This window comes from Boeremia exigua (assembly GCF_020726555.1).
Source record: "Boeremia exigua strain MPI-SDFR-AT-0100 chromosome Unknown C7974scaffold_6, whole genome shotgun sequence".
Taxonomy (NCBI): domain Eukaryota; kingdom Fungi; phylum Ascomycota; class Dothideomycetes; order Pleosporales; family Didymellaceae; genus Boeremia; species Boeremia exigua.
This window is the reverse complement of record NW_025763523.1, coordinates 610,060-636,375: the sequence shown is the minus strand read 5'-3', so window position 1 is coordinate 636,375 and position 26,316 is coordinate 610,060. Positions and strand designations below refer to the sequence as shown.

The 26,316-nt window shown below is 58.4% G+C and overlaps 9 protein-coding genes across 9 annotated transcripts; 3 read left to right on the top strand and 6 right to left on the bottom strand.

Annotated features, from left to right (window-relative positions):
- Positions 1–14: 14 nt before the first annotated feature.
- C7974DRAFT_393977 (OsmC/Ohr family) lies at positions 15–1,053 on the bottom strand. Its single transcript, XM_046141836.1, has 3 exons — positions 674–1,053; positions 517–626; positions 15–460 (listed from the first exon to the last, which is right to left on the bottom strand). Exons 1-3 carry the CDS (start codon positions 811–813, stop codon positions 186–188), a joined length of 525 nt encoding a protein of 174 aa, XP_045996940.1. The 5' UTR covers positions 814–1,053; the 3' UTR covers positions 15–185.
- A 2,175-nt stretch (positions 1,054–3,228) lies between these two features.
- Positions 3,229–4,295, bottom strand: C7974DRAFT_412990 (uncharacterized protein; the record flags this gene model as incomplete). Its single annotated transcript, XM_046143692.1, has 2 exons — positions 3,229–3,737; positions 3,782–4,295. The coding sequence occupies 2 exons, from the start codon at positions 4,293–4,295 to the stop codon at positions 3,229–3,231; spliced, it is 1,023 nt and encodes a 340-aa protein (XP_045996939.1).
- Positions 4,110–6,345, bottom strand: C7974DRAFT_424259 (thiamine diphosphate-binding protein). The gene is made up of 3 exons (XM_046144418.1): positions 5,280–6,345; positions 4,672–5,231; positions 4,110–4,618 (listed from the first exon to the last, which is right to left on the bottom strand). The coding sequence occupies exons 1-3, from the start codon at positions 5,891–5,893 to the stop codon at positions 4,581–4,583; spliced, it is 1,212 nt and encodes a 403-aa protein (XP_045996938.1). The 5' UTR covers positions 5,894–6,345; the 3' UTR covers positions 4,110–4,580.
- A 96-nt stretch (positions 6,346–6,441) lies between these two features.
- C7974DRAFT_182426 (uncharacterized protein) lies at positions 6,442–9,064 on the top strand. The gene is made up of 4 exons (XM_046136381.1): positions 6,442–6,786; positions 6,836–7,062; positions 7,109–7,778; positions 7,827–9,064. Exons 1-4 carry the CDS (start codon positions 6,524–6,526, stop codon positions 8,887–8,889), a joined length of 2,223 nt encoding a protein of 740 aa, XP_045996937.1. The 5' UTR covers positions 6,442–6,523; the 3' UTR covers positions 8,890–9,064.
- Positions 9,065–11,622: 2,558 nt separating this feature from the next.
- Positions 11,623–14,669, top strand: C7974DRAFT_182419 (kinase-like domain-containing protein). The gene is made up of 4 exons (XM_046136380.1): positions 11,623–12,558; positions 12,606–13,986; positions 14,033–14,367; positions 14,415–14,669. The coding sequence occupies exons 1-4, from the start codon at positions 11,863–11,865 to the stop codon at positions 14,517–14,519; spliced, it is 2,517 nt and encodes an 838-aa protein (XP_045996936.1). The 5' UTR covers positions 11,623–11,862; the 3' UTR covers positions 14,520–14,669.
- A 571-nt stretch (positions 14,670–15,240) lies between these two features.
- On the top strand, positions 15,241–17,753 carry C7974DRAFT_424256 (class E vacuolar protein-sorting machinery protein HSE1; the record flags this gene model as incomplete). Its single annotated transcript, XM_046144417.1, has 4 exons — positions 15,241–15,641; positions 15,763–16,093; positions 16,139–16,762; positions 16,810–17,753. Exons 1-4 carry the CDS (start codon positions 15,552–15,554, stop codon positions 17,751–17,753), a joined length of 1,989 nt encoding a protein of 662 aa, XP_045996935.1. The 5' UTR covers positions 15,241–15,551.
- A 234-nt stretch (positions 17,754–17,987) lies between these two features.
- C7974DRAFT_463297 (uncharacterized protein) lies at positions 17,988–22,531 on the bottom strand. Its single transcript, XM_046146228.1, has 2 exons — positions 21,541–22,531; positions 17,988–21,492 (listed from the first exon to the last, which is right to left on the bottom strand). The coding sequence occupies exons 1-2, from the start codon at positions 22,183–22,185 to the stop codon at positions 18,232–18,234; spliced, it is 3,906 nt and encodes a 1,301-aa protein (XP_045996934.1). The 5' UTR covers positions 22,186–22,531; the 3' UTR covers positions 17,988–18,231.
- Positions 22,532–22,665: 134 nt separating this feature from the next.
- Positions 22,666–24,065, bottom strand: C7974DRAFT_393966 (F-actin-capping protein-like protein subunit alpha-1). Its single transcript, XM_046141835.1, has 3 exons — positions 23,811–24,065; positions 23,484–23,758; positions 22,666–23,431 (listed from the first exon to the last, which is right to left on the bottom strand). The coding sequence occupies exons 1-3, from the start codon at positions 23,862–23,864 to the stop codon at positions 22,945–22,947; spliced, it is 816 nt and encodes a 271-aa protein (XP_045996933.1). The 5' UTR covers positions 23,865–24,065; the 3' UTR covers positions 22,666–22,944.
- Positions 24,066–24,073: 8 nt separating this feature from the next.
- C7974DRAFT_424253 (uncharacterized protein) lies at positions 24,074–26,293 on the bottom strand. Its single transcript, XM_046144416.1, has 2 exons — positions 25,134–26,293; positions 24,074–25,084 (listed from the first exon to the last, which is right to left on the bottom strand). The coding sequence occupies exons 1-2, from the start codon at positions 26,184–26,186 to the stop codon at positions 24,248–24,250; spliced, it is 1,890 nt and encodes a 629-aa protein (XP_045996932.1). The 5' UTR covers positions 26,187–26,293; the 3' UTR covers positions 24,074–24,247.
- Between the last annotated feature and the right edge of the window lie 23 nt (positions 26,294–26,316).

Genomic DNA, 26,316 nt, shown 5'->3' with positions numbered 1-26,316 from the left:
CAAACCCACTTCTCCAAGCTTCGGTGATAATCCTTTGCTGTAGAGCCGAAGCTCGGTTCTTGGTGTTTTGGTAGTAAAATGACCTACAACACCATCGACCAATAACCAGAAACTCAAGCTACCTAACCCACGCTGACAGCAAACACGCCACGCTCTAATATACAAATTTCGTATTCGTCTCCTTCTTACATAGTCTCACAAGTCACCGTAGTATACACATTATCCTTCGTCGCCCTCGAGTACGGGCAAACCTGCCTAGCCTTGTACACCACCTTCTCCAGCTCCTCCTTCGACAGTCCCTTAACCTTGACGTGCATCTCCACCCGCAGCCCCATATCGAGATCCTTCATGCTGCCGACCAAATGCACCTTGGTCTCGACCACCGAATCCTCGGGCGTTGTTGGCATCTTCACATTAACGCTGGGCGCCACGGCGTTCATCGCGGACTGAAAACACGCACCTGGGGCTGTTAGAACGCTACACACAGGTAGGTAGATGGGTAAGGGGAAGACGTACCGTAGCCAGCAGCGAAGAGCTCCTCCGGGTTGGTCTTGCCGGCGTCGCCTTTGCCGCCTAGAGCTTTCGCCATGGTGAGGTCAACTTTGAGGTTCTCGCCATCGACGTGGCTAAGGGAGTGGTTAGTTGTGTTCCGGGTAAGGTCAAGCTGGCTTACCCGACGCGTGCGCCGACGACTTTTGCGCGTGCGGTGTATAGGCTGGGTGCGGTTTCGGTGTTTAGGAAGCGGCGGGGGGTGGCGCGGGTTGAGACACGGAGGACGCTGCGTAGCGCGGGTGTGAATGCTCGGGATGTCATTGTGAGTGATGGAGGTGTTCGAGGATTTGGTAGTTGTCGGATGTCAATTGGAGGTTGTACGACGGTGGAATTGGGAGGAGCTCTGAGCTCTTTTCCTAACTGGTAGGGAGCTATGCGTACCTTTGGTGACAGCTTCGTGACGTTTCGAGTCAATGACGTGTGTATCTTCCCTTACTTAGACTCGATGTGGTTGGTGTGGAACGCGGATCGCTCGCGACATCTCCACCGGATCGAACCGAGATCTGGGGTAGAGCAGCCCAAGCTTTTACCTAATACATCTACTGAGCCAACTGTTAGAACAGTTGCTGAAGCTTAGGTTGATTCCACATTAGCTGAAACCACCTCCAACAACCAATGAGATATACCCGAGATTTTCAAAGATCATTCAGCGAATACCACGGCAGCACAATTTCTCACATTGCAGAGCAAACGGCGGACTGAGGATGTAAGCCAATTGCAAGTACACCACACGACAGCAAAGTAGGGAAACTACTAAAAACGCTGCAGAATGCTGTTTTGCCTACAATGTGGGTAATTCTCAACTAAACTCTAGCTTTGGGTATTACAATAGCTACAAAATATGTTTATCGTAAAGTTGGTAAGCTTCAAGGTCTTCTCCGCCGTTTTCTCTGAAGCTTGAGAGACAATGGCCAGGTCCAAGACCTTATCTTGTTGTCTCGGTAATGTGTGTTCCATATATCGACTTCATGCGAGAAAACCTGGGGGTTTCGTTTATCAGCAGAAACACCCAAATTGGGCTGTCTGAAAGAGAACCAAGTAGGCCACATGGCACTTCACCAAGAAGCACGAATGTTAGTACACAAGCGGAAGGGAAGTTCGCTAGTGTCTGACATCTGTTAGAGCGCGAGTGCCTCCGGTATCTCAAGCGGTGTTTACTATAAGCCTATCTCCGGGCTTCCCTCAATAGTTCAGTCAACCGATTCCTTCCAACAGTATCTGTGGGCCAGTTGTTTCCACCGTATCGATGCACATAGACAGCAGCGCGCAGCCAAGCACAAAGCAGCTCAGCGCTTTAATACACCATAAGCACTAGTTGCACCATCACCAAACTCAGTACGTCAATCAGATGCTGCAACACTACTGGTGGGTGAGCACACCACCCACACCGTGACCGACGACTTCGATCACTACCGAGATGACCGCCAGATACAAACACTTCCGTCCAGACTGGTACCTATCTTGCCAAGGATTGCAGCAAACACTTCCAACCCAGTTGGTATTCTGCCCCATCCCATTATCGAGCCGATTTCTGCGGAGCTGTCCGTTCTGGACCTGCTCGAGACTCCTGCCATCACTCCACTTCAAACCTGACTAGCAAACCTCTTCCCAACCGGAGTTACCTCTTCCGAGACATGTCTAAAACTACCTACAAAGGTTATATCCTCGAACGGCGATACAGACTGCAAAAAGGGGGCTCGTTAGCAAGAGTTCTCAAACCAGCTCCACGTGTTGTTCGACAACAATTGCATCCGGGTAATGTTAACTCTAATTTCACGTACATCATACAGCCTGATCCAGCTACACCGCAGCAACACGTCCCTGCTCCTTCCCAATTACAACAACCCGACAATTCAGGCAGGCCGCCAATTGAGCCGGCCATATTGGGACCTGAATCCTCTGCTCCCCAGATGCGGCTAACAAGTCTCGTCCAAGTCCCCTAGATACCTACAACTACGGCGCTCGGCCTACTTGGAGGCGGAGGCTCTTAGTCTTCCTACATCGGAACCTGCAGCTGTCTGTCTCTACTGTTCACGGGAAACGAGTAGAACGCGAATATCAGAGAATTTGCGTGTAAGTAAAATATTTGCGAATGCGTGGGAGGCCTACTTTGATATTAGTAACACGGTAGTCATAGCTCTAGGCCGCCCGCCTCTAGCCAACATCTTCGCTTTGCACCTTGACGAGTACAATGCCACAACCCCTTGGCCAACACAGACACCAAAGTTCCAAACTGATTACGACATGATCCAGAGTCTCTCGGTAGGATTACGTGTGTAAATTGTGGCCAGAGGCATGAATTATCTTCCACTGGAACGGTATGGACTTGACGACTTCTTTTTCGAAGGCCAACACATCTCCTTTCACATCAGAGTATACCGGGGAACTGCTACTGTGATATGCTACACTGCACCAATACTTGACAGTATTTCCGCCACGCTAGATCTAACACAGGACCTACATCTTCACAGCCTTAGGTGTATATCCTGATAGTACTGTGTCTCAGCCAGTAATCTAATAGTCATAGAATGTCACAGCCCAACATACGATGTTCACAACTTCCCCATCATCTTGCTATACGCAACTTTTGCACATGCTCACGAGCCAAAGTAACCTCCCCAGAAAACTCTACTTTCTTAATCCAATCCCATCCAGCCTTCACAGCACACCCATCGCTTACACACCACCACCCCAACTCAGAACCCCCCACACAACCACCCCCATCACAGCATCCCACCCCAACGCCTTCACCGCCCCTCCCCCTCCCACCAGCGCCCTGCACACACCCCAAACACTCACGCCCTTCCTCAACCCCGCCCAGTGCGCCACCACAAAGCCCCCCGAAACCGCCGCGCTTTTCTTCGCCTCTGCGCCGCCCAGCCGCAATAGTCCGGTGTGCGGCAGCGTGAGGAGAACGCGTTCGGCGAGCACGAGGAAGGAGAAGTTGGGATGCGAGCGCAGGGGTGGCTGGGCGAGGAGGAGCGCATTGAGGAGGATCGACGGGATGAGGGGGGAGGCTATGGGGCGGTTGGGCTGTTCGGGGTGTTGCTGCTTCTGGCCGACGAGATCGGGTGCGGAGAGGTGCAGGTGGATTATAAACAGCGCGGCGGTGAAGCTTATAGGCAGTGTTTGACCTAGCACTATGAACGGGAGTATCTGTGTGGGGGTGAAGTTGTACTGGCGAGCTTTTGCGGGTTAGTCATGCGAGAGAGTGAGCGCGGAGACGCACCTTTGTGCGCGAGCCAGAGGTTCCAGGCCCAGGTTGCGAGCAGCGCGAGTTGGGTCCATATAGCGCTTTCGCCGTCGGCGACGAGCTGGACGGCGAAGGAGTTGAAGAGGCTTGTTTCGAGCATCCAGGTCTTCAGCTTTTGGGGGGCGTGGTCGCTGAGTGCGGTGAAGATGTTGCGGGGCAGGTAGTTGTTCCAGTCGAGGAACGAGGTGATCAGGAAGCTGAGCATGTGCCATGAGATGCTGGTGAAGCTGATGAGTGCCAGGGCTGTGTATATCTTGATGTGGCGGGCACGCGCATTTTTTACTGCCTCAGTGGCTTTCTGCTTGGAGTTGCTCGGTGACGAGGAGGAACCGGAGTGGAATACATTTGTGTATTTTGTATAGAGCGAGTAGCTGATTGTTGCTGTAAGATATAATGCGGCCACAATATAGGAGATGAATAAAGTTGAGCCAATGTAGTTGTTTGGTGGTGTGGTGTATCGTGTGATGGAATTGTCTTCGAGAAACGCCATCTTATCATTCAGGTTGGAGAGAAGAGGAAATCTCAGTTATATTCAGTCTACATCTCATGGCTGTAGTCCGGTAATGAGGAATTGTGCTGCACAAGACCTCCAATGCTTATAGTTGACGATCTGTGACGTCAGGCGTCTCAAACTCCGCACATCACTGTAAGGAACGTCAGATTTACTTTTGGGTTTCAGATGCATACAGTGAAGGTATCAGAGTGTTTTTGTTCTCATTTGTGATCTTGGCCAGACGGAGCTGAGCCTCTGCATCTACGTGCAAGATGGTGATATCTAGTAGTCTATTGTCTTTTTGATTGCATCGTATACTCCTACGCAAATGTCAGTACATGCTCGATATTCGAATAGAAGGATCTTGACTTACTTGTAACATCAGGGATGATTATTTTTTCGAACACCAGCCCTGTATGTGTCGCCCAGCCAGCTACACGCTTGACCGGTGCCTCCAACCGCAGGAATGCTTGTTCTTGGATAGTTGCTGCCACTTCTGCGCCAACTCCAGCATTCATCATACTTTCATGGACAACGATTGCTCTGCCAGTCTTCTTCACGCTGTTCAAGACTGTCTCTCGGTCCCAAGGGTAGATGGTCCGCAAATCGATCAACTCCACGCTGCAGCCAAAGTCTTTCTCTGCGGCGGCTATGGCAGCTGAGCATGTATAAAGTGGTGTACCGTAGGAAATGATGGTGACATCTTTGCCGGACTTCAACACCTCAGCCTTGTCAAGAGGCAACTCGTACGCATCGACAGGGACCTGCTCGACGGCGGCGCGGTACAGGATTTTAGGCTCCATAAAGATGACAGGATCGGCAGTCTTGATGGAGGCGAGGAGAAGACCCTTTGCTTGAACGGGGGACCGAGGTACGACGACGCGAAGTCCTGGGGTGTGAGTGAAAAGAGCCTCGGGAGACTGTGTGTGGTATCTGCTCGAGATAAGTATGAGGTTGTAAACTTCTCAGACATTGACGTACAAGGCACCGTGGCCCACGCTGCCGCTGGGCATGCGTATCGTGAGCCCACCACAGTTCACTCCTGTGCTTCCTGACCGGTATCTGTACTTTGCTGCTTCGTTGTGAATCTGATCAAACGCTGGAAAGACATAGTCGGCAAACTGGACTTCAGCGACGGGCCTCAGTCCTTCAGCTGCTGCTCCTATCGCGAATCCGACAAGTCCCTGCTCGCTCAATGGTGTGTTGAACACTCGGTCTGTGCCAAAGTCGGCGGCAAGATTCATTGTGCAGCGAAAGACACCTCCGAACTGGATGTCCTCTCCAAAAACAAGGACCCTTTCGTCTGTCTGCAGCGCATGGCGGAGTGCCTCGTTCACGGCGGTGTAGAGGTTTATGCGCTTTGTCTGTCCTTTCCGTATGTGCTCTGGCAGCTCAGGATTCGCAAGGGCGGCTTTGGAAGTGTGATGGAGGAGAGGGGTCGAGTCGTACTCAAGGGGCACATTCAGTCTTGCACCGGCAGCCGCAGCAGAGTACTGTCGGCTGTGAGGCCTGGAACGACGCGCAGGGTGAAGCGGTGCTTGCGGCTTGAGCAGGTAGCGCGACAAGACGCGCATTGAGGGTGTTTTGGCAGCCATGGTCCTGGGTGTGATCAGAGAGGTGCGAGCTGGAAGTATGTTCTACATGAGAGCAGAACAATTCGTTACCCCATGGAAGGAGTGGGTGCGGACGTTCGGCTCACGCTGCTCGCTTCATGTCGGCTTATGGTGGTTTCCGAATGGCTGCCAATCAGCGCCCGCTACCCCGGATTCCACCCGCGTTGGAGCAAGAGCGACCGAGCGTCGCTGACATAAGGGCTGATTCAGCAGCTTCACGTCGAGAACGTGAGCGCTCGATGACGTTCTGGGCGCTAGTGAGGTGTTCGAACGGCGGGGCCACCAAAATGTTTCTGATGCAGCGGCAGAGGACTGGCTGACGAGACGCATTTGGCTGTCTGGGCTGTAGAAAGTGTGCAGGTGTACTTGCGCACTGCAGCGAGGCAATACCATGGCGTGCTCTGCGCAACGCGGCACAGGCTGCGTTGAGAGATTGCCCAGGTGTTTGCGTTTGCAGACGGGCCGCACGGGACAGAAGACGCCGTTGCAGCCGCTTTTTGCGCGCTGCCAACACCAGAGCCATTGCGCCCGCCGCGACTCCTCTGCATCTCGCACACTTGCGCGAGACGCTCCCTGCCCCCGACCCCCTCTGCACCGGGTGCTGCACCTGTCATGGCCTCCGCCATCCGCGCTCCCCGCGCCAGCGCCATGGGCGGCGCTGCTGGCCCTCGCGCCGGGCGCGTCCACATGCTTGTCGTCTGCATCTTCCACGCCTTTGCACCATTGGTCAAGGCTCTTCCGCTCGGCGGCGTTGTGAGCGTACTGGCCGACGAGGAGCTGCCCAAGTCGCCTGACGACGCGAGCCTCTGGCTGTACCTGGGCATCGCTGTCGGGCTGGTGCTCGCTGGCGGCGTCTTCGCCGGCCTCACTATTGCGTACGTCTACGCGACCCTCCCGCCGTTGTCCGACCGCTGACGATCGCAGGTTGATGGGCCAGGATGAGATCTACCTTCAGGTACTTGCCACCTCGGGCGAGCCGCACGAGCGCAGGACGTCGACCAAGGTGCTGCGCCTGCTCAAGTACGGCAAGCACTGGGTCCTTGTCACGCTGCTGCTTAGCAATGTCATCACCAACGAGACCCTGCCCATCGTACTCGACCGCTCGCTGGGAGGAGGCTGGCCCGCCGTGCTCAGCTCCACCGTCCTCATTGGTACCGCATCTCCATCCGCCTGCACCGCGTGTCGCTGACCATCTAGTTATCTTTGGCGAAGTCGTGCCCCAGTCTATCTGCGTCCGCTATGGACTGCCCATTGGCGCCTGGTGTGCGCCCATCGTTCTCGGTCTCATGTGGATCATGTCGCCCATTGCCTGGCCCACGGCGAAGCTGCTCGACTACCTCCTCGGTGAGGACCACGGCACCACCTACAAGAAGGCCGGCCTGAAGAGCCTGGTCACGCTGCACAAGTCGCTCGGCCACGCCGAAGAGCGCCTCAACGAGGACGAAGTCACCATCATCTCGGCCGTCCTCGACCTCAAGGCCAAGGCTGTCGGCGGCATCATGACGCCCATGAAGGATGTCTTCACCATGCCGTCCGACACCGTACTCGACGAGAAGATGATGGAGAACATTCTCTCCGCTGGCTACTCTCGCATTCCTATCCACACTCCGGAGAACAAGAACGACTTTGTTGGCATGCTGCTCGTCAAGATGCTGATCACTTATGACCCTGAAGACGCCCTCCGCGTCCGCGACTTTGCCCTGGCTACGCTGCCCGAGACCCGACCCGAGACTAGCTGTCTAGACATCATCAATTTCTTCCAGGAGGGCAAGTCCCACATGGTGCTTGTTTCGGACTTCCCCGGCGACTCCCACGGCGCTGTCGGTGTTGTTACGCTGGAAGACGTCATCGAGGAGCTCATTGGAGAGTAAGTCACCTCGCTGCATGCAATGCAGTTTCTTGCTAACAATCACAGGGAAATCATTGACGAGTCTGACGTATTCATTGATGTTCACAAAGCTATCCGCCGCATGGCGCCTGCCCCGCGAAGCCGCGTACCGAAGGGCGCTGTGGTCGTGGACGTCTCACGCCGAACATCTGAGGCGCCAGTTGTGGACGACGAGACTGATACCGAGCAGAATGGTGGTCCACGCAAGATGTCCATGCCTGAGCAAAGCGAAGTCCTCCGCCCGGCTATGTTTACCCTTCGTCGCCGTAGCACGGGCAACAAGACTGCGGATCCTCTCCGTGCTGACGACCCCGAAGTCATGAAGCACCTGAAGCATCTCGGACCATCGAACGCCGCCAACCGACCCAAGTCTACACGCATCAACACCGTGAAGATCAAGCCTGGCAACATAGCCCTCCCGCAACCCGAAATTCCCACTACGATCCCCGAGCATTCTCGGCCAGGATCGCAAGGTGTCCTTGCTCAAGCATCGCATGCTCCCGAGGGAGGCATTGGCGAAGGTCTCCTCTCATCTGCCGCTGGCGAGGCCAGCGACGGCGTGCACAGTCTGGCCGTTGGATATGGTACAATGGCCGCTCCTAGTGGCGACCGCATGTCTTGGAAGTCTGGCCGAACCAGTGCTAAGAACGTTGGTGACGATGGCATCTCTCCCGGTGCTCAACCGACATACGCCGACATTGTATCGGAGAACACTGACGGCCAGAACGGTGGGCAATCAAAGGGGCGTCGCAACTCCCACAGCACGATCGGATCTCTGCGCTCTGAGAAGTCTCGCTCCCGCAGCCCCCCCAAGAAACGCCACACCGCCCGCAGTGGCAGCATATCGGAGAACATCATCGACGTCAACGGCGTGAAGAAGATTGTCCTGGAAACCACAAGTTCTAGTGACTCCGAAGACAAGCTCGCAAGCAGCCAAGCTGACGGTGCCCAAGACTCGAGACAACAATCGGAAGACGAGTCGGCGCACGCCAGCAAGGCCGACGGGAAAAAGAAGCGCAAGAAGCGAGGTAAGAAGAAGAACAAGGGTGGAAACACAGCCGAGTCGCAGCCCCTGCTCGGCAACCGGTAAACCGCGTTCTTCTTCTGACGTTGTATTGATTTGCATTCTATAGCGTCCAGCGAGGCGGTCCCCGCGAGCGCGCGCAGCAGCGAGAATACCAAACCCGACGGCCCGTCCATTCTCGGCAAGCTCAAGAACGGCATCGTGCGTCGCATGGCTGAGGAGCGCCCCGCCGGCGAATACAAGGGTACTGTCAAGTTGAGCGCCGCATAAGGGGCGTTTCGTATACATAATCGCGGCGGTAGTGTTCGCGTCTCTTCTTCGATTTTGGGTTTCTGTACTATACAAAAGCGCCTCAAGGGCGCATTTGGGCATTTTGTCAGGGGGGTTTCGTATCGGTTCTTAGTCCTGTCCGCGCTATGTTCACCCGCACGACGGGTTCAATTTCAACGTTGTTTCCTGTACCAACTCGTAATGCGTGTTTGGGCGGCGTGACTGATGTGGCCGCTGATATACTGACAGCATCCTACAAATGCTACTCCGACGCGTCATCTTCTCCTACCTGTTCATCTGTTCACCCATGCAGTCTCGCGCTCTCCTCTGGCGTCACTCGTGCTCGTAGGCGCGGGGGAAAGTCGTCCGCTGTCGGGACTACGTGTTGTATCCGCCCGCACCTACCACCGCCTACTTCCTCGCTCCGCACACCCAGCTCTGGCGCCCAAGACATCACGCTCCGACTTCAAGAGAGCGCTGGACAGGCCCGCTCGCTCCTAGTTTCTTGCTGCATCGGCGGGGGAGGAGATGGATGGTGGGTGCACAGTGGACATAAACAGTGGGCATGGACAGTGAGATGGACAGTGAGACGGACAGTGAACATGGACAGTGAAAGTGAGCAATGAACGTGAACAGCGGACATGCACAGTAGCCATAGATAGACAGTGGACAGGACACCTTCCATCCAGCACGACGAGAATCTGTTTTGGCGTGGGGAGCGGTGAGTCGCGCTGGGCTGGGCTAGGGCACAGTGTACACAGTGTACACAGCAGTGGGCGGTCAGTCGGGGCCTACGTATCGCGCACGGTGCGGTGAAGGAACGGAGCAGCAGCAGCGGCGGTGGCGCGGGAGGCCTTGCGGGAACGGGACTCGCGGTGCTGGTACAAACGGGGACACTGAGGTCATGGGCAAAGGTTTATCAGATTGGGGTGTCTGTATGTGTACATATTCGCCTACTACATACTTACACTTTACGGGGGAGCTAGAGGTAATTACCTACTGTTTGCACCGTGCGCGGTGGTTCGAAAACCTAGGTTTACCTAACCATAACGGTTTTTTGCGGCGCGGGTTTTTTCCTGTGCAAAATGCCGGGCCTGTCGTGCTTACCTACAATACACGGAGGACCTAGTCGGGATGCTCGCCTCGCTTAGCGACTAGCGGCCGGCGTCTGACGACCACCACACGACGCAGTCAGCACGCTCAACAGCTTCTGCGGTCGCACTGTTGGGAGCGCGCGGGCGCGCACCAGTGTGCAGGCCGCGCGGGTTGCAGCCTCGCAGGCGTGGTGCGTACCTGCGTCGGCGTTCGCGCAGGCGGGCCGATCGTAGTGGTGTGCGCCCGAGGCCTGAATCGGCTCGCGCCGAAATGAAATGGTAGGTTAGTCGTCTCAGAGTCGCTCGAGCGGGCTGTCCAGAACGAGAGAGGCCCTGCGATCGGCGCGGTGCGGGGCCACTCGCGCGGCGTGCGGTGCTGATCAGCGGCTCCGGTGCAGCGGCCATGACGCTCGCTGGGCGTTTGCGTTTGGTGTGCAGGTTGCGGCGGCTCGGGGGCCGTGGCCGCGGCGGAAGGTTGGCGCTGGGGGGTTAGAGTTCAGGTGAGCGGGCGCCAGTGCAGTTTGGGAGGCGTATGTATGTACGACGGTGCTGTCGCCGATAGGGTTGTTGGTGCAGTGTCTTGCAGGCTGGGGGCTGCGGGCGCGGAGTTTGGGCGCGGTGCCTGGCAGGTGACCTGATGTCTTGAGCGGACGGTTTGACAGTCTGCAGAGCAGGAGCGTGTGCGACGTGCTGCTGCGCTGGCGAGTGTGAGTGTCTGCATGGCGCGTTTCATGGGCTCAGAATGCTGAGGACGCGTTTCTTTTGACGCTGTGCCTTGCGGCAGGAGACGTAGGGCGAGGTGAGGTGGCCATGTGCGACTGTGGTTGGCGAGGTGAGACAAGGGCTGTGGGTGCGGCGGCGGGCGTGTTTGACTGCAAGCGGCGGGGCACGTGTTTAGGGGTGGTGGTGGAGGCAGTCGATGGCATGTCTCGATGCCTGGACGCGTGGGATCTGACAGATGGCCGGCAGTGCTAGTGCGACGCAAGGCGAGACGGGAGCGACGTTGAGTGTCTGCAGAGTCGGTGTGGCGCCGGCCGTGGCACTGCGAGTCGCAGGTGGGGAAGCGCCAGCAGCCGGGCCAGGGCCAGCGCAGACCGCTCTGGTGGAAGCGTGTTTCGAGGGGCTATGACGACGGTGGAAGGCATTGATAGCATGATAGCGTGGATAGCAGGGCAGTGGTGGGCAGGCAGGTGGATATGCAGACGGCAGACAGACAGGCAGGTCGTAAACCCTCGTAGACACCCGTCGGGAGGACGCAGTGCAGCACTGGCAGCGCATGGCCGGGCGGCCTGGCAGCGCAGTGCCGTGGGTGTGCTGTGCACGCAGTGACGCACGCAGCGGCGCCCTCGCATGCTGGCAGGCCGTTGAGCCGGCAGGGCTGTGGGCGTGAAATGAGCGCGGCAGCCCAGCGCGTGTGGAGATGAGCGCGGCCACACTCGAGCGCTGCCCCGTTCGGCGCGAGGGCTAGCAGCCAGGATGGCAGGACGGCGGCGCTGTCTGTGCAGCACATGTTTTCTGCGGCTCCTCGCCCTCGAGCGCTTCCCTTTGCGAGCCATAGAGCCATCGCATATCGCCCGCCCGCCCTGCCCTCGCTCTGCCCCCCATTCGCCATTCGCTCGCTCCGCGACGCTGACTGCCGCTCCCTGTGCAACGCTGGCACCCGGCCCAGCCCGCCATGGACGAGCGCGACAGCAAGGCGGCCCAGCGGCGGCTGTCCAAGAAGACGCGCGCGCCGCCGCCTGTCAGCTACAATAACAAGTACAGCACTGCCGGCCAGCTCAAGCGCGCCCCGTCGGCCGCCAGCTACTTCGAGCGCTCTGGCAGCTCCGCGTTCTCTTCGGGTGGCCTTGGCGCCTCGCCCGCCGACCAGTCGCTCAGGCGCTCGCCGTCGCTGCTCACGCCCGTGACCGAGACGCGCACCGTCGACGCGAACGGCGCCTACGGCTTCCACGACCACCCCGCGAACCGCCTGCCGTCCAGCCACGAGCTTGTCGGCGACTCGTTCACCAGCATCGTCGCGGGGGCTCCCTCGCACGCGCCCCGCCAGCTGCGCCCGCCGGGCCCCGCCCACTCGCAGACGAGCGACGGCAACCCGCCGCGCTTCAAGAAGAGCCCGCGCCTGCGCCAGTCGACGTCGTTCCAGCAGCTGGCCCGCAAGATGGACGCCCCGCCCGGCACCCGCAGCCCGCGCAACCGCTACAGCGCCGACGGCGACGCCAAGGCCCGCAAACCCGACAGCAAGAAGAAGAGCACCTTCAGCACCTTCGTCAGCAACATGCTGGGCTCGCCCCGCCGCCCGACCATCTCCACCCCGACCAACCCCATGCACGTGACCCACGTCAGCATCGACAATGAGACGGGCGAGTTCACGGTATGTGAGAGACCCGCCGCACCACGGCCGCCAGCTAACGCGCCCAGGGGCTGCCCAAGGAATGGCAGCGCATGCTGCAGCAGAACGGCATCACCGAGCAGGAGCAGAAGCAGCACCCGCAGGCCGCCATGGACGTCGTCAACTTCTACAAGAACAACGCCGAGCGCAACGGCGACGACGAGGTGTGGGAGAAGATGGGCGCCGCCCACCCCCACCACCAGTCCGCCTCGTATGCCTACGGCGCCCCGCCGCAGAGCCCGCCGCAGAGCCCGCGCTTCCCGCGCAACGAGCACGACAGCTTCGAGAACCCGCGCGCCCCGCCCCCGGTGCCGCTGCCCCGCAGCCAGACCTCGCCCATGCCGCACACGCCCCAGCCCAACGGCGGCTCCATCGTCCCCCACCGCCCTGCCCCGCGCCCGCCGGGCTCCTCGCAGGGCGCGAACCTGGTGCCCTCGCGCGCTGCCCCGCCCGTGCCCGTCTCTCAGCGCCGCCAGGATGGTGACATGCCGCCTGTCGTCTACGCCTCGCCACAGGTCACCGACAGCGGCTACGGCACCGCATCCGCACCGCGTAGCCGCGCAAACACCACAGGCGGCTCACCTCCGCGATTCGAGTCACCCAACAACAGCCAGACGGCCATCTCGCCTGCTCAGCAATACCAACACCAGCAGGCACAAGCCATGGCGGCCGTCCAGCACTCCATGAGCAGCCACAAGCAGCAGCCGCAGCAGCAACCGCCCCACCTCGGCCGCAGTGTCAGTCAGAAGGTGCCGCAGTCGCAGCCCTTCAACCACGGCCCTCCCGCACAGGTCCAGCCCTCGCCCCAGCAGCAGCTCGCCCAGCAGATGGACCCGCAGAACATCCCTCTCCCCTCGCAGCAGACGCAGCAGCCGCAGCAGCCACAGCAGCCACGCGTGGGCCCAGCGCCTCGACCACGGCAACGACCCAGGCAAAGTCAGGGCCCTGACATCATCACCAAGCTCAACGCCATCTGCACCAAGGCCGATCCTACCACAATGTACCGCCAGCTGAACAAGATTGGCCAAGGCGCCTCCGGTGGCGTGTACTCGGCGTACGAGAATGCCACCAACAAGTGCGTGGCGATCAAGCAGATGAACCTGGAACAGCAGCCCAAGAAGGACCTGATCATCAACGAGATCCTGGTCATGAAAGACAGCAAGCACAAGAACATTGTCAACTTCATGGACAGCTTCCTGGTGCGAGGTGATCTGTGGGTCGTCATGGAGTATATGGAGGGCGGCAGCTTGACGGACGTAGTGACCTTCAACATCATGTCGGAAGGCCAGATTGCGGCTGTGTGCAGAGAAGTTCTTCACGGTCTGCAGCACCTGCACTCCAAGGGCGTCATCCACCGAGACATCAAGTCTGACAACATCCTTTTGTCTCTAGAGGGTAACATCAAGCTGAGTAAGTGATGCAGTACATGTCTGATGACAACGCTAACATATCGTAGCCGATTTTGGTTTCTGCGCGCAGATCAACGAGCACCACAACAAGCGCACGACCATGGTCGGAACACCCTACTGGATGGCACCGGAGGTCGTCACTCGCAAAGAATACGGCCGAAAGGTCGATATCTGGTCGTTGGGTATCATGGCAATTGAGATGATTGAGGGAGAGCCACCGTACCTCAACGAAAGCCCCCTGCGAGCGCTGTGGCTCATCGCCACCAATGGCACGCCTCAGATCAAGGAAGAGCATGCACTTTCTCCAGTCTTCCGCGACTTCCTCGGGTTTTCGCTGAAGGTTGATCCCGACAAGCGCGCGAGTGCCCACGATCTTCTTGTGGTACGTACACCCTGCTTTGTCATGTAAAATCCAACTGACACGCCCAGCACCCCTTCATTCAGACTTCCGAACCGCTCAACACCCTCTCACCTCTTGTTTTGGCCGCACGGAAAGCACGAGCCGACGAGAGGAAGAAGAAGGGCGGCATGTGATCTGTTTCTTTCTAGGCCTGGGTGTCTTATCCAGGAACCTAGGAAATGTTACGATGCACACAACGACCGTCGATTTCGTGAACACCACGGAACCGTATGCCAAATGGCATGGCAAACGGAGGCGTTTTGACACGACGGTTGCGCTGTTCTGGCCGGTCGTCGAGACTTTGCGTTGGTTTTGCAGGACCAATGTGCGTTGACAGGCAAGCTTTTCGATTTAGGTTCACGCGTTCAAGCGACAAAACATTTAGCGTACCGCACAGCACGTATCGACGAGTCCGAGGCGCTCGTAGACTTTGATGTTTTTCTCTAGACAGCATTGGCCAGCGATCGAAGGAGCACATTGCGAGTGCATTGCTTGTACGCGCGCAGTTGAAGGTCCAAACGGCTCAGCGCGCGCCGACCACCTTTTTGGCTTTTTGGCTTGGGTAGGGTTTCGGCGTCGCGGAGACCGAGCGTGCTGTGATGCAGCACGTTTTTCACGATTCATCCTATTCCGAAATGTTTGTGCTTTATACACCACTCTTCAATCTATAGTGTCTATACTACCTAGGCGGGCGTCATGGTCACCAGGATTGGCTACAGGTCGGCAGAGAAGTCGAATCTAAGATACACAAAAAAATGCCATGTGTCTTGTCTTGAAGTGTCTTGTGCTTATGCAAGGTGCAGCCAACAGGAACCCAACAATTTGTGGATACATTCGAGTACGGGCCTCGAATGACAAGGCAGTGCTCGGTCACAGCCCAACGCTGGAGCAGCCTCGCGGTTGTGGCGCAGCAAAGGTTCGCATGCTGCCGCCACGCCGTCGTCATCTCGTCCCCGCTAGACCGGGACAGGAGCTCCCCAAGCCTCCCACATACGACACCTCTGCGATCTCGCCCTCACTCAAGAGACCTCGACCGCCACTCGAACGCCGTACCGTACACAGATAGCACCTCTCTTGCTGTCACCTCGCACTACCACGGCTGCATCGAGTACCTAACTAAGCTGTGGTGACTGTGTTCCGACCACACAGCAGGCAGCACAGGCATCATGTTTCGCGCGCAGTCGAACATCTTCGACGATGTGGTCGTCAAGGCCACGGACGAGAATCTGACGAGCGAGAACTGGGAATACATACTGGTATGGCTGCCTCCGCTGGAATGTCGCGTGGCGCTGCTGGCAGCTGGCCTCGTGCAGCGTCACGATCGCTGAAGCGCACCACATACCACATGACGACACACATACTGACACGATCTCCTAGGATGTATGTGACAAAGTCGGCTCGGCAGACACCGGCGCACAGCAGGCCGTCGCGGCCATGATCAAGCGGCTGGCGCATCGCAATGCGAACGTACAGCTATACACCCTCGAGCTCGCCAACGCCGTCAGCCAGAACTGCGGCATAAAGATGCACAAGGAGCTGGCGTCACGAAGCTTCACCGACGCGCTGCTGCGGCTGGCCAACGACAGGAACACGCACCAGCAAGTAAAGGCCAAGATCCTTGAGCGCATGGGTGAATGGTCTGAGATGTTCTCCCGTGACCCAGATCTTGGCATCATGGAGGGCGCCTACAACAAGCTGAAGTCGCAGAGTACGTCTCCTGCGCGTCGTGCGTGACCCAACTGACAAGTGACAGACCCCGGCCTTCGCGCCCCATCGAAACCGCAGAAGACACAAATCTCCGATACCGAACGCCAGAAGGAGGAGGAAGAGCTACAGATGGCGCTCGCCATGTCGATACGGGAGTCCAAGGGCGCTGCCCCCGCGGCCGCAAAGTCAAATGCTCCTCAGGACACGAGTGCAGGCGCCAGCTCGAGCTCGCAGCCTGCACCAACCCCAGCACCGGCGCCACAAGGAACCACTGCTGCAACGGTTTCGCGAGTACGCGCATTGTATGATTTCCAGCCATCTGAGCCCGGTGAGCTGCAGTTCAAGAAGGGCGACATTATTGCTGTGCTCGAGTCGGTGTTCAAGGACTGGTGGAAAGGCTCGTTACGAGGCCAGACTGGCATTTTCCCGCTCAACTACGTTGAGAAGCTGCAGGATCCCACACGCGAAGAGCTTGAGAAGGAAGCACAGATGGAGGCCGAGGTCTTTGCCCAGATTCGGAACGTGGAGAAGTTGCTTGCACTGCTCAGCACAAGCTCACAAGGCGGAGGCGATGTTCGCGACAACGATGAGATCACCGAGCTCTACCACTCCACACTGGCCATAAGGCCGAAGCTGATTGAGCTCATCGGCAAGTACTCGCAAAAGAAAGGTATGTATGCTGACACAAATGCATGGACAATCGCTGACAGGTTCCAGACGACTTCACACAGCTGAACGAGAAGTTCATCAAAGGACGCCGCGACTACGAGTCTCTACTCGAGGCCTCTATGACCCAAGCAGCACAGCCAGCATACGGCAGCCGCCCCGCATACGGCGCATACAACGCGCCCCCTCCATCGCAATACGGTGGCTACCCCCCCGCCTCCGCCACACCGCAGCAGGACCCAACCCGCTTCTACGGCGCCGGCGCCCCCCCGTCCCAAGCACACCCACAATACCCCCCAACCGGCTCCAACGCCCCGCCATACCCCCCCTCCTCAACCCCCGCCTTCTTCATGGTCCCACCCGACCAGCGCCAACAACAAACCCCCGCCCCCCAAGCCGCGCCCCCATCAAACGCATACACCGACCCTGCCCTGGCCCGCGTCCCCGTCGGTCGCCCGCAGAGCTACGCGCCCCAGGAACTCGCCACAGGCCACTACGACTCGCCCGTCGACGCGCGCCACTCGTTCCACGGCGCGCCGCCCGGCGCTCTCCCGGCAGCCCAGGAGTACGCGTACCCCCCTCAGCAGCAGCAGCAGCAGCAGCAGCAGCAACAACAACCCCAACCCCAACAACCGCCCCAGCAACAGCAGCAGACACAGCCACCAGGCTACCCGCCCCAGCCCCAGCCCTCGGCGCCCCCGCAGTCCTTCGACCAGCACGACGCGCACCAGGACGCCTACGCGCCGCCGCAGGCCTTTGGGTACCCTCCCCAGCAGCAGCAACAGCAACAGCAGCAACAGCAGCAGCAGCAGCAGCCGCCGAGCCAGCCGGGCTATGCGCCGCCCGCGCCGCCGGGTGCAGTGGGTAGTCCGGCGCCGCAGGGGCAGGGCCAGGCGCCGCAGCAGGGGCAGGGGTATTTGCCGTATCGGCCGGGTGGGCAGGGTGGAGGGGCGGGGGCTCCGGGGGCAGGGGGGGAGGAGGGGTTTTATCGGTAGAGAAGTGTAGTGTAGTGAAGTGAAGTGATGGGAGGGCAGCGAAGGGAAGGGGAGGGGAGTGTATATAGCATGGTTGATAATCCGAGATTCTGACTGGAGAGACTGCAGATGTGATACAATACATGAGGTTAGGAGCTGGGATGTCGCGAATGCGAATATGCAGACGTGATCATGAGAGCAGCGCGACACGAGGCACACCACGAGATGCAATATATACGCAGACAGATATCGTACGAGACAGGCAAACTTTTGAATTCGTCATAAACACACGTTTTATGTCCGCCCACGGCCCCGCCCCCAGTCTCGAATCGAAGGCAGAAGCACACCACTCCGCCCAAGCTAAGAAAATAGACACCTCGTGGCAAGTCATGATATATATCCCCCTTCTCTCTCCCTCTCACTTTGCGCCTCGGCGTTGCCCTGAACCTGAACCTGAAGCTGAACCTCAACCACGGCTTCAGTCACGATCACGATCGACTTACTCCTCGCGCCTGCGCCCATTCGCGCCCTTTGAAATAATCTCCAAGATCAGCTGCCGGGCCTTCTCGCACCCCTCGCGCGACCCGACAATCTCAATCGCCTCGTCCTTGGCCTGATCTCTCGGGACCTGGATCTTGGTGCCGGTCTCCTTGCGCAGGCTGTTGATGGTGCTGCCGCCGCTACCCACGACGAGGCGGTAGCTGCGCGGGTCCGGCAGGATGAGGTAGCCCGTGGCCGAGGGCTTGGCGGCGGCTTTGATGGCGTCTTCGAGCTGGGCGCGCGCCTTGGGGAGCGCGTCGGCGGGGCCGCGCAGGATCCAGGGGATGGTGGCGGAGGTGTCGGTGCCGTCGGGGACGGCGTTGTTGTCGACGAGTTCCCACGAGTGCTCGTCGGCGCCAGAGGTGGCGTCGTCGGTGATGAGGGGGAGGGCGCCGTTGGCGCCCTTGCGGCTCTTGCCGGCTTCGGACTGCTGGGGCTTGGGCGGCGGCTGCTGGTTGCCGTGGTCGACGGTGATCTTCTGGTTGTTGCGGAGGCGGCGGAAGTACTGGCCGTTGTCGGAGATGATGTGGTGCAGGTGGCGGGGCACCTCGACGGTCTCGCCTTCCTGGCCCTTGACGAGCTCCAGGATGTGCTCCTTGGCCTTCTCGACGGCCGAGGGCTCGCCGGTGATCTTGACCTGGCTGCGGGCAGCGCCTTGTGTGGTCTGCTTGGGGATGTCCAGCTGGACGCTGAACTGCGACTCGAGAGAGCGGCGAGTCTCGCCACCACGGCCGATCAACAGACGGTGCTTGTCAGGGGAGACCTCAAGGACCTCGGTAGTCTGGTTCTCGAGCGACGAAACCTGAGCCTTGATGGCAGCGACAATCTTCTCGACAACGCTCTTAGGACCCTCGATGCGGATGGTGTTGGAGTCACCGTCAGTATCCTGCTTGGGGAAGCGGACCATGCGAGCAAGGTCACGAGAGTTGTCGGGGCCACCAGCCGAGGTGACGATCTGGCGGATGTTGGCACCCTGACCACCGATGAGGTTGCGGTGGAGCTTGCGATCAACCTCGAGAGTGTCAGTGACGGTGTCGTCAAAGACCTTGACACGCTCCTGGAGGATCTTCTTGGCCTCCTGGACCTGCTGCTTGGTGCCCTTGATCTTGATATCAGCGCGACCAGAGGCATCAGTACCCTCGCGAGCACCAGGAACGTCAATGTGAGCGCCAGTAGCGAGGCGCAGGTTCTCCATCTCGCGGCCGCCAGACCCGATCAGCTGAGGGATCTGGCTGACGGCGACCGAGATTGTGGCAGTGTTGGAGTTGTCCACAATGTACTGGAGAAGGCTGAGAATCTCATCACGAGCCTCATCAGCACCCTTCTTGGGTCCTCGGACAATGACCTCGTCAGGCTTCTGGCCACCCTTGGAGTTCTGCTGAGATGTGGCATCGTCGTCGTTCTTCGCCCTCCGGGGGAAGTTGACACGAACTCCGTAGCGTGTCTGCAGACGCTCGACCTGCTTGCCCTGAGCACCAATGAGCTCACGGTGGTAGTCGGGCTTGATCTTCAGGATGTGAGTTGCCTCGTCCTCAAGCTTCTTGGCCTGGCTCAGGATATCCTTCTTGGCAGCCTCAGCCTTGTGCGGGGGCCCCTTGAGTGTGACCTTGCCATCGTCGATCTGCACGTCGACATCGAACTTCTGGCGAAGCTTCTGGATATTCTCACCACCCTTTCCGACGAGGTGGCTGGCGTACTTCTGGGGGAAGTCGAAGGTGGTAATGTGGCCACGCTCGAGCTCATCCTTCTCGGCCTGCTCGATGAAGGCCAGAATCTTAGAGTTCAGGTCGTCAACAGCGTTTGAAGGACCGCGAATGGAGAAGCTGTCGCCAGAGCGGTTGGCAGCATCGGGTCGTCGTCCACCGAACAGGAGCTGAACAGGCACCTGGTCATGTGCAAGGCTCTCCTGCTCCTCCTTGACGTACTGCTGGATCTTCCTGTGGAACTTCTGGCTGGCCTCGAGGTCACGAGAAGCAATTGAAGGCTGGTTCTTGGTGAGACGCTGGATCAGCTCAGAGGCCTCCTGAAGAGCTTTCTTGTAGGCGTTGATCTCATCGTTCTGGGGCTTGCCGCGGGGAACAGAGTACTGCTCGTAGGGGTCGCGGCTCTCGTAAACGAATACGAGCTCGGGAGACTCCTCCTCCTCGTCGGGGAAGACAATGTGTACACCAGTGTCCTGGCGGATCTGAGGTGCAGCCTTCTCGCGCAAGTACTCGTGGTAGAAGGGGTCAACGTTGACAGTTGAGAATCTGCTGGGAGGATGAGCACCGAAGATGCTCATGATGTCACCACGAGCCTTCATGCTGTTCTTGCCATCACGAGCATAGATCTCGTAGGCGGTCGGGCCGTCGCTGCCCTTGGGAGCGACAATGCTCGCCTCGTGAAGGCGTTCGAGCTCGGCGAGAGCCTTGCGCTGGCGCAAGTAGCGTGTCAAGTTGTGGGCATGTGCCTGCGAGCCAGGGCCACGGTGCTCACGGGTAGCATCAGCAGTTGCCATGGTCATGGCAGCAGCAAGATCCTCAAGCTTGTTGATACCCTGCTCAATCTTGCCAGGAGGTCCGACAATGTAGACTTCCTCGCTGTCGTCGGAGCTGGGAGGCAGAACAAGACTGCAGCCAGTCTCCTCCAAGAAGTCGTGGAGGGAGCCGCCGCGGTCTCCAACAAGGAACTGGTGGCGACCGCGCTCGATGGAGCGCTGATCAACAGCCAGCTGCTGTCGAAGCTGCTGGACGCGGCGCTCAAGCTCAGCCTGCAGCTGCTGGGCAGCGACGCGCTCTCCAGAGATCTGAATGGGGAAGTTGGCCTGGGGCACAAAGTTTCCGGGCTGATTGCGGGCGTTCTGAGGAGGTGCCTGAGTCTGCCACATATAGTACTCGGGAATCTTCATGTCGATGTCCTTGCCCCGTGTCAGGTTGTCCACGTACTTGTTCTGGGGACCCGCAAGGAAGGGGTAGAATTCGGCGGGAATGTCCTTCAGGCGCAAGTTGACAGTTGAGGTGCGCTCGTTGACGATGGCGTCAATCTCGCGGCGGGCCATCTCGGCGGTCAGGGCATTGCCCTCGATGTGGACGTTGACAACGGTATCCTCATCCTCACCGGCCTCGGCCTTGGGGACTTGGATGCGGGCACCGGTGCGCTTGCTGATTTCCTGGATCTTGGATCCTTGACGGCCGATGATGTGGGCGCGGACGGATGCAGGGACGGGGACGTCGACGGATTGCTGCAGCTTGTTAGTGATGATCGAATGTTGGGCATCTCGACTACATACCTTGCTTCCAACCTCGTTGGCAATCTCCTTGAGAGACTCCCTTACGGCGTCAACAGGACCGGTGGACTCGAAGATGATCTGTCCGTGGAGGCCGGTCTTCTGCTCGAGCCTGGCCTTGGAGCGCCTGTTGATATCGCGGATGATCTCGCCGACGGGCTTCTTGAGCTGCTGGCGCGGCGTCAACTGCGCAGTCGAGAAGGAGATGCGCTCGGTGTGCTTGCCGGGGAGGTTCATGCTGGCGACGGCAGGGCCGCGGATGGCAGGGCCGGAGGGGGTGGAGGTGCCAGAGTTGGCGTTGCTGCCATTGGCGGAAGACACAGCAGCGGGCTTCTTGCCCCAGGTTGGGACCGGGGCCGCGGCGCGCGGCTTGACGGGTCCGAGAGCTGGGAAGGCCTCCTCGGACTGCGTGTTCAGTGCAGGCTTCTTGGGAGCAGCAGCGGGCTCCTCGGCCTTCTGCTTGCCGGCAGCCTTCTCGCTCAGTGGAGCGTCAGCCTTGCTGGCCGAGGGGGCAGGGTGTGCAACGTCCTCTTCGTCGACGACGTCCTCGACGGTGACGTGGTGGTCGTTGGTGGCATGCTGCTCCATCAGCTGCTGCGCGGGGGTAAGTCCCTCGGGGGCAGAGCTGGCAGCTGCTTCGGAAGCCATGTTGTAGAAGAAACCGTTTCGAGTTGACCAAAGGTTATGCGTAGACGGTGGGTGGAGTAGCTTAGCTGTGCGAAGCCACTGTGACGGTCGGTGCGGATTTGTCGGGAGGTTTGGGTCTGTGGTGGTTGTTAGGAGCAAGTAGGGAGGCTGAAATATTCAATCGAGGGGAGAAGTATTGGCGTGGATCCGCAAGGTAGTGAAGGGTGCAGCGACCCAAGGATCCAGCAGACAGCTACCGTGGACAGCCAATGCTGAACCATTATACGCTTTCACCGGTAGATCGGGCGGCACAGGGTCGGGGGTACAGCAGGATGGGTGCTTACATTGAAATGGGAGCAATTGCACACAGAAACTCTCCTTCAACCACGGATGTTGGTTAACAGGTGAGAATATGGGGAGACGGTAAAGGTGGCCGTCCCTCGGAGTGGAGACCCTGTCGGCCTAGAGCGCGAAGAGTAAGGCCCTGACTCGCGTACCCGCGCCGTGGAACCTTCTCCAGCTGTGGGCGGCCTTCCCTCGCCCTCGAGATTATTCGGACGACTTCGATCACGCTTCCACAATGGACACATCAAATGGCAGTGCACCTTCCCTTGTGGCTCCAGAATCTTCATGCTCTATAGTCGTGTCAAGTCCAAAGCGGACCTCGTACAGGACAGCCGAATCTGCATGAGTTTGTTTGACTCCTATCATCTAGCCGTACGCAGCCGCATGTGGTAAAGAAGATCAAGCGGCCATCAGGCTGCTGCGTCCCGCTCTTGCTCACCGCCTGCCACCACCACCAATGTCCTGACCCAGCCTGTATCCGCTGATCTTCTCCCATTCGATCTTCTGCCTTGTAATTGGCAGTTGTCTCCTCAGGCTCTTGAAAGCGCCTTCGCTCAAGCTGCCAAACGCCTTGTTGAGGTCCTCCTGGTACTTGCGCTCGACCGTTGCAATCTGCCTTATAATCTCACTCGCACTGGCGCCAGAGCTGACGTTCAGGCTGACATCCTTGTTCGTAAGCAGGCGGACGTTGCCGTCCTCGTAGTAGTGGACGTCGACCTTGACCGTGCCGGTCAAGCTGCCGGACGAGGGGTTGTACGAGTAGGACGAGCGCCAGCGGCCGTTCCAGTAGTTCGTGGGCGAGTACTTGTTTGCGACGGTCACGAGAGCGAGCTGGGAGTCGTCCTCGACGGGAAACACGCCGTACGAAGACTTGGGGTAGTGCTCGGCCGTGTGGGATCCGAGGCTCTTGACGAGGCTCTTGCTATGTGGTGTCAGCGCCTCTGTCGCAGTTGCTGGCTTGCAGTGTTCCTTACACCAGGTCTTCGTGCTGCGACTCAACCACGTAGCTTTGGACTGCGCTAGCCTTCTGTGTTGCATGGTCGAAATCAAACGAGCTTTGTGTCTCGACATCGTAGTAGCGCCCGTCGCCCAGCGAGTTGTAGGGGCTGATCAGGACCTCGGTGCTGCCGCCGGGGAGCTTCGTCGTCGTGAACTGCTCTTCGTTGTACGTCTGATATGCGGGCGCAAGCTCAGATTCGACATTGTTGTCTCCGAGAATCGACTTGATTGCTTTGGTGACGTCCGCAAGCTGCGCCGCGTTAGCATCACCGCACGGGGGTGGCGCGCGCAGGAGAGCCTACCTCGCCAGGAGGTGCAGACTCCACGAAGGAGCCGAGGGCCGATGACCTAGACATTGTGCTGCTGTCTTGGGAGGATTCGCCGGTGCGAGTCTGGTGGCGCAATGGGATTGTTTGCGCGATGTTTGGCGTGGTTGCTGAGTAGGAACTAACGAAGCCGGGGACCAAGTTGGCGATGGAGGGGTCCAAACGACCGAGACACGAGCACGTACCGCAAAGGCAATCTCACATGGCACTCATCACTCAGACTTACAGTGCTTATATTCGTGGTTGATGATTGAATGTCATTCGATACAGTAAAAGGGTATATTTGGAACAATGAGTTGCTGCCTTGAAGCACTGCACGATGCATGAGCAATGTCCCACCCTGAACGCCGCGCTGAACCCCGATGCTCAAAAAGGGTATCTACAAAGATTGTGGAAAGTCGTGCAACGACAACCTACTCGATGCTCATCTTCATGAGGCCATCGCTGGTGTCCGTCATGCCCTGCAACCCGACGCGCTTAGGGCCCAACGTAGGTGTCATGCTCATACTTCCTCCACTGTTCGATCGCTCGCCGTTTGATTGTCCACTGATCGATGTCTCTCGGCTTGCTTTTGTCGATGTGCCCCAAAGGCTACCGTCGCGCTGACTTGGTGATTGCGAGATCACAGGACTGTTGTGCACACTCAAGCCAGGTGAGACGGCACGTCGCTTTAGAGATTGCTCGTCGAAATCGTCATCGCGTCGACGCTTATTAGACTTCTTTAATCCGTCTGCGGCGGTGGGAGGATTCATGGACTGTGGTGTTGATGCTCGAGAGGTCCAGCCAAGGTTGACGCTTTGATCGGGTGCCGGCATGCCATTGCCGTTATTTGCTGAAATAATAGGAGAGTCCATGTTCATATCCTCGCTCATCGCTGAGGACTCCGCGCGGCGGACCGATGGTGGTGGTGGGGTTTGAGCCAGGCGATGATTCCAAAAGTCGGTGCTAATTGAACTTCGGCCAGTATTGAGCGAGCCAAATATGCCAAATAAGCCCTTCGTCGTAGATCCATCCAGGCTCATGCTCTCTTCGCTCTCTTCTTCAGGTACGCCCTCCAGCGGACCATCTAAGCCCGGCACCGCAGGTAGTAGACTGGGTGACGACTGAGCCGTCATAGACGACCGCTCGATGTCTGTGTCGCTTTCTCGTACTTGTCGAATGATCTCAGCTTCGCGTCGGGTCTCACTGTCGACTGGTGCTGACTCATCGAACAGCTCCGCCTTGATGCGACCGAATTGCCTCGACTTCGGCTGCAGCTTGTCAGCATGTGATCAAGATGGTTGCACTTCTCTCACTCACCAGGAGGTTTCCCCTGCGCGTTACGGCCCTGCGAATGACGCCAGGTGTCTGTGGCATTGTGCTAGCTTCGTCTCCACTGTCGTTGCCAGAAGAGATGTGTAGATCGTTAGTGAAGAGTGAAAGACTCTCCCGTCGAGTCCCTTCGCGGCGTAGGACGGACTCTCTTGAGAAGTAGCCTTCACTTTTGCCGTTCGGCGGCGACGCTGGTCCGCCAGGGCTTGCGAGGGAGCTGTGACCACTTGCTGAGCTCGAACTCTTCCGACTTCTTCCTTTGCGCAGCCTGGCTCTCTGTATGCTCATGAAGTTGGGTATGCCATTCGTGGAAAACATGTTTGCGAAAGGGCTGTTATTGACATTGTTAAAGATGTTGTGTGTCTTCGCAGCCTGCGGGGTCATGATCATGGGATCGTCGGTGTCATCAGGGTCCAAAGGATCGAGCTCATCGGAAGAACTGCTTGAGTCCTCGGACCCCAACATATTGATGCTGCCCACTGAGCTCGATGGAGCAGTTCTACCGCTGTTGCTCCAGCCGCCGTGCGCGCCAATGTTGGGAGACTCCATGATCATGGAATTGGCGCGAGGCTTTCTCGAGGGGATTTTAATCCCCTTCTGTGTGATTGTGGGCGAGGAGTCAGGCGATGACTGGTCAGGTAGCGTCGAGTGGTGGAGGTGGGTGCAGGCTCTCGAGAATTCAGCACCCCGTGAACGCCGCGGCAGCAGCGACGCCGGCGAAGCGTACGTGTTATGAGCGTCGAGTTGCGGTGACAGAGGGACCCGTGCCGCGAAGTGTGCAGGACTGGACATGGGCAGCTCCCGCTGTGGCATCTGCAGTGAAAGCCCTCTCGCGAGGAAGTCAGGCCGACGCGGGGTACTAGGGCTGGCGACAACGTTGTGGTCATCCTTGGATGACCTGGTTGGCTCCAAGAATTTGGGTGACGGTTCCAATTTTGGGGTACTGTCGGAGAAGGAACGCGCCCTGGATTTCTGTGGTGTATGCATTGGCTGCGGTTCACGAACCGCGCCTTCTTCGCGCCGCATGCTATCAGTCAACATGATGTCGGTTGTTAATGTGGAAGAGGTAGTCGTTGGGTGTCAACATATCAGCCAGAGGCTTCAAGAAGACTGTGTGTTTCGCAAAATCGGCATTCATGATAAACCATGGGCCTTGAGAGATGGACGGGGT